Genomic DNA, 11719 nt, shown 5'->3' with positions numbered 1-11719 from the left:
TTTATATATTGCGACTAATAAGTAAGTGAAAATATAGTCAAGTGAGATTTTATTTGAATCGTCTAATCGCATACTTTTATAATATTAACTTTTTATAATTTTAAAATGTGTATAGTTCAACATATAATTGAAGAAAATAACGCATTAGATTACGTAAAAAGTCAAATGTAACAATTATAATAGAACGGTGAAAGTGTTGTGTGTCAGTGTATCTGATATTGTTCATTTAACCATTTGGTATCATTTCTTGCAAATAATGATTTAGTGATTTAATCTCTTTGCAATGTCTAAAATAATTCAAAATTAAAGTGACATCCTCGCTTTTAAATTTATTAATAAAGGGCCCTATTTTTTATATAATTGTATAAGTAAACAAGGTCTCCATAAGCTTTGCTCCACCGCTGTGCATAGGTATAGCACACTAAAAATGAAGCAACGAAAAATCATACAATGTAATTTCATTACCTAATCCTTCTCTCCAATACAATATATGCATTGCAATACTACACTATGAAGAAATAGAAAATCCCAAAGGACATTACAACCCAATTGGGACTAATACACTACACTCTTTAACTCACCCTAATTAATCATAAACTTTATATTTCTATAAAGTAAATCCCCATTTTTAATCCTTCATAGATCAGCAAAGAGATGGTAATGTTTAGAATCAACAGCAATTAGTCTCAAAGCAGCAATGAAAGCTGCTAAAGCCATACATGAAAAGAAAATGATATTAATCCATAGCCATATTTTCATCGCGATGCTTAGCTTGTTCTTCTTCGCCCTGTAATACATGTGATTCGCTAGGATAAATGTGAGCGGAAATGTACTTATAGCACCCGTTAGGCTCATGAAATCTCCTAGGAAAGGCAAAAGTGCTGACACAAATGTGTTGAGTGTTAGGTAACCTCCCCTTATTAGTATTCGAAATCCCAAGTTTTTTGGTTTTAATGCACTTCCTGTGATCCCGAATCTTGTGTCTAAGTACTCGTACATTGGACTTGCAAAGATCTGAGAAAACGAAGATCAAAGAGGTTAAAACTACGAACTTTTAGGAAATTCGAAAGCAAAGGTTAAAGATCGAGAATCGAGATGTGAATATTACATGTAAAGCAATGACAGTTTGAAGGAATGCAGAAATATTGGCTAAGGCCTTTAACCAAACAGGACCGTGAACATTGTTTAGCAAATATGCATCGGTATTTCTCCCGTATGCCCAATAACCGATAAAAACGATGGCATACATCGGTACTACTCCGATTGTGAATTGAAAGTACAGGGCTTTCATCATGTTCTCAACTACAGGTTTTCTGACTGTTGCCTGTTATCAGAAATCATGGTTTAGAACATGTCAGAAACAGGAATTTTGCGTCTTACAGTGACATGTTATGCGAGAAAATGTTTTTTTCGATAGAAAATGAAGTAGAACGGATTGCACACCTGAATTTCGGGAAGCATTCCTGTGTTGAACGCGAAAACTAGATTCGCAGCAGCTCCAATAGTTGTGAAGATTTTGCCTCTTTCATTTGGTGTACTGTAGTCTCTTGGAGGGGAATTGATTCCTGTAACATCATATATTTGGTTTTAGATTATAGTAGAAGTTAATTAACAAAGAAAATTTTAGCATAATAAAGCATCACAACAATATATTAAAGATGGTGTGCACATTTTATAAGTCATTGGAGTCGTTCCTCCCATGGCCATATGGTTTTGGGATGGTATCTCCTATGGTTATGGAGTGTATGCACCTCGTTTTTCCCGATGATATGCTGACATTCACAATAAATCCAGCTAAATTTAAACAATGAGTTCTTTGTTAACATGACATAATCGTCTATGTGTGCAACTAAGAACATTTGTCCGTGAACTTATATATGAACCAACACAACACAATTGGTTGCCAATAGAACTGTCAAGGAACCAACTCAAACAAAAGTTTAAGTTGATAATTGAAGCCTCGTTATATACTCTATTACGCGCCCTCACACGAGAGCCTTTTAGGTAAGAAGTGTGTGGATGCATCACAAGCTCTCCTTATAATCAGTGATAAACATTCCAGTTGAAAGGGTGGATTTTTCGTTAGATTATGATACCATGTCAAGGAATCAACTCAACCAAAAGTTTAAACTGATAGTTTTAGCCCAACTCAACCAAAACGTATAGCAAATGGTGTAAAATTAATGCAAGTATTCGTAGTAACAAGTCTTTCCAATTCAAAAACAAGTCTTATATAAAAAAAAAATCATTTTCAAACAAAAATTAGTTTTAATCATGCTTTCCTAAACAACTCAACACTAAACTTGATCGATCTTAGATGTATTTAGACATGAAAGCAAGCAAGAGAAAATGGCCTTAATCTAGATTTTCCATAAGTACATAGTTAAATGGAGCAAAAACAAGGCATCAATAGTAAACATATAGTTTCCGAGGGAAGAAAATAAAGACGAACTAAAAAGATCTTACCACCGGAGATGTTGCAGCAACGATTCCTGCAACTAATTTAAGAAGAAAATCAAAATTGTCGTGTACAAAATAATGAGCTTAATCGATCGTGCATACAGTAATATCGAAAACTATATCAATTTAACCGCATCAAAAGAATTATAGTACTTCTTATGAATGATCATGATAATAAGTTCAAAAATACTTATAAGGTCTCTTGACAGTCATGTATTGTGTGACACATGACTTGATCTAATCTGTAGGAAGGATGGAAGTTAGCATTACCATCTTTGAGTGAAAGAGCAATAGCTATAACAATGTAAATCAGACCGAAGAACGTTGAAACTCCGAGCCATATTCGCAAAGCAGACAAATGAGGGATCCCTATGGCGAAAATTCCACATACAAAACCCGAAATGATTATGCAATATGGAAGCTTCAACGCGCCAGCATCAGAGAACAGCGAATATGCAGCCTACAAAAATTATATGTGCATCGTCAATATCAAATTATGATCTACAATCCTGCGATTCTACAATCCAATAACAGGCGAGCGATGCAGATTGTTTGGAGCAGAAGTGTATCAAATCCAATTTGGGTTTGGCACATATACTAGGGCAAAGACAGAATTGAGTAAAAGGTACATAATTTAGGCTATTTTAAGCTACCTTAATAGAAGAACCAGCCAAGATAATGAATCCAGTGTTGATCATGAAAAGATTGATATACTGCAAAGCCCATGTTAGTGAATATGCTCTAGGTCCTGAAAAAACAAATTCAAATGAGATATGATACATATACAGAGGTGTAAGGCAATTGTTTGTTAGAGGTTGGTTATTGTTGGTCGGTTTAGTTGGCTTGTTTGATCAGCTAGTAGCATTTGTTTTTTTGCTAGCAGTTTAACAATCAATTCAAGCTAGTTGTTATTAAAACGTTTAATTAACATTAGTTGTTAAATGTTGACTGTTTATTAGAAAAAATAATTCGAAAAGCCAAAAATCAATAAAACAAGGGTTTGTTTGGCAAATGATTGTTGGCTTATTAACTAGGTGTTAGTTTTAATCGATTTACTAGCTCATATAAACCAAAAATGATTCATTGACTTTTTAGTTAACTTAAGACTTTTGCTTTTTTAGTTGGTCATTTGCCCACTTTTTCTTTAATATACAATCAATAATCGAATGAGTTTTACTAAACACATTGGTCAATACTTTAAGTTGGTCATACTGGCCCAACAAAAGAGTCATTTGTCATACATACTTATAATTTAAAAGAAAAAAATTATAACAAAAAAATAAAAAAAATGGGAAAAATCTAGATACCATAAACATATCCTGCAAGATCTCTGTATCTAATATGTCTTCTTCCTCCAAGTTCATGAAGTTTGGCAACAAGGGCATTTGCAAAAAGAGAAATAGCAGTTGCTGCAAGTAAACCAAGAATTCCAGGTATCCAACCAAGTGGAAGCATTATTGCTCCTGAATATCCCAGTACATATGCACTGTTTATCCCAGTCGTCAATACAAACCCAGCTTGCAGCCATGAATCTACCCAATCAAAAAATCCATTAGAATTCCACTTTTTATTTCATTGGCCTGTTTTAGAATCTATGTGCTATTCAAAGGATTGGAAAAAAAAGTCCTGTATGTACTAGTATGTATCAACAAATATAGTTATAATAAATATTTTGTGCATGAAAATTATTATTCTCACATATATAAATTCTACAAATTTAAAAAATTAATGGGATTTTAGAGGAGATGTTTTGAGCATGTTTAACATGTTAAACCGCACAAGATCTATAAAAATTAAGAGTACTAATATAAAATTACATAGTATATAGACAAAAAATTGTTATATATCATAATTTTTAAAATTGCAATGACCTTTAGAAAATTTATTAATTTTTGCTCTACTTATCAGAGTTTCAAACTATAGCCACTAATTCACATCTTATTATCTTATTATTTTAAGAGGAGTCGGGGCCCCTTTGGGCCTCAGTAGAGATCCAACTCTGCTCCCATGTATGAACTCTACTCCACAAATTTAACAATATCATAAAATTAGGCGTTATAAATTATAATATTTAAATTTTTAATTTTGTTTCATTATTTATACTTGTAAATATACTATTATTCTCAATATTGAACGCGTGTTTGTTAACTTATGTGTTTTTTGATTAGCAATATTTTAAATCAAATCAAATCATTAAAACTACTTAAATCACCAGCTAGAATAAATTTTCGGTTATTTTTATAAGAGATATTTTTTGGTGAGAGGACCCAAATCAATAAATTTATAATCTCATAATTTATATTAGTTAAGCTATAACATATATATAGTGTAATTCAAAAATACTCTTAATAAATAGGAGTACTATTTTATTGTGCACCCTTAATATTTTATCCATATATCTACACTTTTAATATCCACTTTTTTTGTTCGTACTCTCTAACTAACACCCCTTAATTTTACAGTAGATACAGTATACTAAATTTATACAAGACCAACTCATATACGTATCGAGCGATAAAATCTCTTCATATAATAATTTTTTAGATTTTTTAAGCAGTGTGAAAACAAAAATGAGCTAGAGATTGCAAAAACCCCTCATGAAATGAAACGTCCGACTTTCCAACCTGAAATTTGTGGCAACTAGACGTGACGTCCAACGAAAAAGAACATCGTATACTATCGGTTGGATTTGTATTTGGGTCCAATTATAGACCAATATTTTATTTACACTCAAATCAAATAGACTTAAATAATCAAAACAAATAAAATGTACAATATTCATTCTTTCTTACGAAATTTATCCTATTTTTCTTTTTAGTTTGTCCGTTAAATTATTTTATTTTTATTTTTGACTACGACTCACATTTTTTCTTTAATTTTATCTGTATATTCCGCTTATTATTTCATTTCAGCCACATATTTTTTCCCTATATTTCCTTAATGGGTATGGTTGTCGTCTTCTTTCCCTCCCCAGACCCTGCTCATAATAGTCATAAGTCCTTATAAGCGAAATACACTGAATATGACGATTTCTTTCCCAACATCTTTTCATGATTTTCTCCATCAAATAATAAATTTAGTAGGAAAGTATTTAATTAACAAATAACCTAAATTTCCCACTTATCCTTAAAAAAATAAATGCGCCGCATCCACCACACGCCATAAATTTATTTATTTCCAAAAAAAGCGGGAACTAATGAACAATTCTCGTTATTTGAGACGAAATGAAAATTGATCATTTCCTAGCAAAAATCCATTCCACATTTCAGCTAATTGCTCATTAAAATGATATATTTCAAGTTATATCAAGCAAATACCCTTTAAAAATTTATAAACTTATATGACAATTAAAGGAAGAAAATTATCCTTATATTAATCCAATTTTTTAATAAAAAAATAATACAATTTATGCAAAACAACATATTGTTATATTGGAAAATTATTCCGTAGATATGGATATTTAAACTCGACACATTTTTTTTGCTTTGTTACATTTTCTTTTAACTAGATAATACCCGTGCGTAATACCCGTGCGATGTACAACTTTATTAATTTTTCTGACTTGCTTGTATAAATAAAAAAAAATTAAGAAAATACGATTTTATGTTTTAACAATTTGAAAATATCCTTTGTTCATTTTTTGAAAACAATATCCTATATTCATTTAATGAATAACATTATAAAAATTATATAAATAATTGAAAAAAAATATAAATAATTTTTTAATATATTAAATAATGTGACCGAAAAAGTAAAAAATTAATCAATATAAATAATATTATAGTCATAATTAAAAAGTAGAAAAGTCAAATAATAACATCATCATTGAGTTTTAGAGGAAATTTTTTTATGAAAAACCGACGCGTAAACACTTTTTAAAGTAATGACATCAACTGTGTTTTGTTTCAGTAATAGTTATAGCTTTTATAATCACATTTTTTAGTATGATTTTATTCACAATTTTATTCTCACTCGTTATAATTTTCTGTGCTTCTTTCATCTTAGTTTTTTTTTTTTTTTTTTTTTTTTTTTCAATTCTCTGATCAAAATTTTATATATGAACTTCCTCTGGCCTGTATCCATCTCAAACTTACATAGATCGGAAGAGTATTTCAAAAATAACATACAAACCAAATCAAAACTCCATACAATAAAAAAAAGTAAATTTCATAAAAAATAAAACCCACACCTCAAATAATAATTATAATGAAACATTTATTTCATTTTATTATATTTGCGACACTTTTCTTTCTTATTGTTTTAAATAGCATGTTACAATACTATTATTGGAAAATATAATTAAATAATGTCTACCTAATTCTCACCCTTTTCTACCATATTCCTTATTTGCCTTTTTTTCTTCTACTCTAACTCATCTTATAATATAAACATATCAATTTTTTAATTTTGTGCTACTTATTTAGTGACTAAAACAAAACGAAAAAAAACCTCCATATATTTTAAAAAGTAATTAGAATTATTAAAAAAAAATTAATAGAGGAAAGAGAAAAAAAAATACCAGTACTAATCTGATGGGCAGTTTGAGGGACGACAACTTGTTGATTAGAATTTGAATTACCATTAGTATTATTATGAAGTGAACCATTTTCTGGGTCGCAAGAAGACATTATTGAAGAAGAAGAAGAATTAAGAAGAGTATAATTAGGAAGATAATCTTGAGAGTAAGCAGAAGAGCATAAGAGAGGTGTTGTTACTTCTTCATCCAAATGTATTGGGATTGCTTCCTTTATATACGCCATCGATGGATTTTAATGGATCCCACCTTTGTGTTTTTTTTTATATATTTTTTTTAAGAATAATTATCAACAATAAGCAATGAGGGAGCCTTAATCTCCAAAGGTTGATGTTGACTTCCTGAACCAATATATCAGTTTCAATGAACTTTTACTGTATGGATTTTTTTTTTCTCCATTTATTTATTTTCATTTAAATTTGTAAATTTTGATCATTCATATCCTTACAAATTATTTTAATTTACATGGAATAATTGTGTGAGGGAGAAAAAAAATTTATAAATTGCTTTTTAACTCATTTCTTCTGATATATCAGAAGACTATTTTTGGATGGAAAAACAAATCAAGGAACTGTTTGCTAAAATATGGTTTATATTTTGGTGTGAGTAGGGGACCTCTTGGTCTTTTTCTTCTTTAGTGGATGGGACCCATCTAAAAGTAGAAATACACTATTAAAAATTATGTGATTATTATAACTTCAATGAAAGTTTAACTAGAGCGAATAATATTTTATTATCTCAGTATAGAGGTGATCAAACACCGGGCCGGGCTGAGTGAGAAAAAACTGCCCATTGATGCGGGTCGGGCCAAAGTGCGGGCCTAAAAGTTCCTGCCCAAATCCGTAATATGCGGGCTTGCGGGCCTATTTTATATATTATTTAATTGTATCATACAATAAAACTAAAATTAAAATATTATTTTTTCCTTTTCAAATTAATTGCAACTTAGAAAAATGTCATTATTAATTCTTTACTCTTAATTTTTGTTTAATTTTTTTTATTTATAAGTTGAAATATAATTAAGTGATATCTTGTTTGAATCATTTCATTGCAAAGATTATTAATATATAAGTTTTGTAATTTTCATTACATATAATTAAGAATATTAATAATTGAATTAGTACATCAAACTTCATAACAAATAAAATATTGCAAGAATATTAATAATTCTTTACTCTTTTTCGGGCCAGGCCGGGCCGGCCCGCGGGCCAAATGTCAATCCCAAACCCGTCCTAAAAAAATTAGGGCCACTTATTTTCTGCCCAAACCCGGCCATCGGGCCATATTTTGGTACCCAAACCCTCACTTTTTCAGGTCAGGTCGGGCCGGGCCACCCATGATCAGGTCTACCCCAATATTAGAAAAGTGTAGGGCTAGAGTGAAAATTGAGCGCAAGTTTACCATGTGTAAAGTAATACATGGTGTAATTGAAATAAAATTTGATTCTCTTTTATTGTACATTCTTAAGTATTATAGAAGCATAATTCCCATCAAAACAAATCAAATAAGATCAAGACAAATTTTATATATGAACGGTCTTATCGTGAGAAATGCTTCATACTTGGGTTAAATAGCCTAATAATAAAAACTTTTAATTTATGAGCTTTTTTTAAGATCGTCTCACTGTGAGATGGTCTATACAAAACGGGTTGATCAACTAATTAATTTTTAAAAAAATAAGATCAATTTATGATATAGCTCGAATATGAATAGTTTGTGTTTGAACTATCGTTCTTTATGATCCAACTATGTTTGGGCCATGATTCAATATAGCCCACTACGGTCAAAATGTAGTTGAGTTACATTTTGAGCTTGTTTGTTTTTTACTCCCTTTATTTTTTTATTTTTTTCGAGTGTTCTTCCCATTTATTTTTTTTGTATATCTCAATATAAATTTTAAAGTCAAATAATTTTAATTATGAGTTTTTAAAAATTCTAAAAAGTTGATATTTAGAATATATATATTAAGACGAATTTAACAAGATTCCACTTGAATATATTTTTTTATAAATCGATGAGAAATTATAGTCAAAGTTTGACACTAGAATTTGTAAATTTTATTTGAGAAAAACATATGAAAATGGAGAGAGTAAAAAACAAATTATAATTTTAAAATTTAATCATTTCTTTCTATTTGTTATTCTCATCTTTCATACATAAAATTTCACAAAGTTTTTTCATCATGGATTTTTGTATTTTGGAATATGTTTTTGAGCTAAAATAATATCTTTGGTCTAACACATGCATATTTATAAAAAGGCTACATATTTATTTTTAACTATTAAATTTATTTGATTCTTTCATATCAGTTCCATCCCACCCTCTTTTACTAAACTTTTTTTTTTTTTGAAATGTTATTCCTCATTATTACTATCTTCGAATCATCTTCGTATTCCGAATGGAAGGAAATTTAACATAATTATAAATATATGTTACTTTTATTTAATTGCAATTGAAAATGTATTTATTTAAAATATTTCATTGTTTGTTTAATTTTTACTATTTATCTACCAAATGTACCTTTTAACTACTTTATTTTAACAAAAGTATAATGGCAAAAAATTACTTTCAATGATTGTGCAAGTTTTTAATAAAAATGTTGGCCAATCAATTCACGAGGGTTTTTTTTTTTTTTTTTTTTTTATTATTTTTAGGCCCCAAGGCGAAAAATAAAAAGATCACAAAAAACTTAAGGCGTAATAAAGAATTTTTTTTTTGCTTTTTATTGTTGATATATTAACTACTTTATAAAAAAAAATACTAATCAATATATCATATATTCATTAAAAAATATAAATTATATCTAAATTTAATTCAAGTTAATATTACCCTAATACATGAAAATAAAAACCATAAACAATAGCCTACTTTACCCTTGCTATTAAACGACCATGTTAAACTTGTACGCTCTCTATCCCTAAATTTCCTAATGAAAAAATATATTTTCTCACACAAAATATTACTTTCGTAAAACTATCCATGAAATAGGAATCACGTACTATTCCTAAATGGCTATATCTCTATAATGTGCAACAAGAAGCCATAAATGGAACCAAAAACTAAAATAATACAGCTTTTCCTCAACTCTAGAAGATATACATTACCCAATCAATGGAGCATTAAAAATGTCACTTGGAACAGAAAAAAAAAAAAAAAAAAGAATCATTCTACAAAAAGAAAGGAGAATTACTTGCCTCTTTTTATAAGAATTTTGCTCAATTATTGCGTAAGATTCTAAATTAAGTTCATCTTACTAACTACAAACTTTATTTTTTTAAGTTGGAGGGTTTTTTTTAACTGAAATTCTAATTAAATGTTTCATTTTGCTTGTACTAATTTTAAGGAAAAGAGAGGGATCATAAATTAAATGTTTCATTTCGCTTGCACTAATTTTAAGGAAAAGAGAGGGATCATAGATTACGTGAGAGGAGAAAAAAAAAATTAATAATTTTATGATGATCGTGTAAAAAATAGGTCTTCTATGATTTTAATCCACATAAAGAAAATGTAGAACAAGTTAAATACCCCCTCCTATCCATAAAGAATGGGGCATTTTTGTTTTGCACCAAAACCAAGGAGGGGTGGGGGACCACTTAAAAGTGGGTGGAAAACTCACTTTTTCATAAAGGTATTGATATTTATGTATTATTGTGTTGTTGTAGTAAGGGTAAAAGGGTAAAAAAGAATGACAAAAATAGAAATGAGATATTTTTAGTGAATTGGCCCAATAAGAAAATGTCTCATTCTCTATGAATAAGAGGGAGTATAAGAAGTGTGAGTTAAGGAGTATGACTAAGTGGAATAGAGAATAAGATATATGAGTTTTTGGGTGCAAAATTAAGAAACGGTGCACAATTTGTAGATTGAGTTCATATTAGATTTTTACTTGTGTAAATAATTGCATTCTATTAAGGCATAAGTAAAAAAATAGTTATAAAAAAATATGATATTTAATGTAAATATGTTAAAAGAAGAAATGAGATATTTAATTAGAATTAGAAGTAGTATGAGATTCGCACAAATATGTACACATTTTGATATGGCCAACCACAAAGGATTTTTTTGTTATGAGTTGTATTTCGTATTGGAAGGATTGGTGTTTGGTAGTTGCTTTTATATTGACTTTTTGGTTCGCTTTTGGTATTTTGGCTATTTGATTGGTCTAACAGTCAAAAAAAGTATTTGGTAAATGATTTTTTAGGTAGCTGAAAAGCTGAATTTTAAGCCCAAAAAGCTATTCCAGTTAGTTTTTTGTTGGATTTTGACTTGTTGATCTATTTTTTCTCTAATAAATGTCCAACAACCAATACTTAAATTTGGCAAATATCTCCACAAACAATTGGCTTTTTTCAGCTTGCTTAAAAATCAACAAAAACAGTCAATATTTTCAATTGGTCAAATAAGTCAACTAAAAAAAAGCCAAAAACCCCAAAACACCCCACTATAATTTTCATCAAACTTATTTAGCATGTTATTGTTGGATTATTCTTGATATATTTGTTTCCTTTTTCACACTAAAAGGAAAATGTTCTTCAAATTATTTTCAAGTTCTTTATCCCCCAATGATTTGCTCTAAGTCCACAAAAGCTAATTCCTCTACTCTTGAGAACCTCTCCAATTCCTCTCTTTGAGATTCTTTATTCACTTCTAAAGGTTATTAAACACAATAATAAAAACCACATAAAATATACTTTTTGAAATTGATGCATCATTATAGATATTGAC

At 29.2% G+C, this 11719-nt stretch overlaps 1 protein-coding gene across 1 annotated transcript; it reads right to left on the bottom strand.

Annotated features, from left to right (window-relative positions):
- Window positions 1-328: 328 nt before the first annotated feature.
- On the bottom strand, window positions 329-7543 carry LOC130802993 (proline transporter 3-like). The gene is made up of 7 exons (XM_057667133.1): window positions 6980-7543; window positions 3768-3992; window positions 3114-3208; window positions 2731-2920; window positions 1444-1565; window positions 1109-1324; window positions 329-1014 (listed from the first exon to the last, which is right to left on the bottom strand). Exons 1-7 carry the CDS (start codon window positions 7218-7220, stop codon window positions 637-639), a joined length of 1467 nt encoding a protein of 488 aa, XP_057523116.1. The 5' UTR covers window positions 7221-7543; the 3' UTR covers window positions 329-636.
- Window positions 7544-11719: the final 4176 nt, after the last annotated feature.

The sequence above is a fragment of the Amaranthus tricolor genome, chromosome 16, assembly GCF_026212465.1.
Source record: "Amaranthus tricolor cultivar Red isolate AtriRed21 chromosome 16, ASM2621246v1, whole genome shotgun sequence".
NCBI classification, from domain to species: domain Eukaryota; kingdom Viridiplantae; phylum Streptophyta; class Magnoliopsida; order Caryophyllales; family Amaranthaceae; genus Amaranthus; species Amaranthus tricolor.
This window is presented reverse-complemented; position numbering and strand designations above follow the sequence as displayed.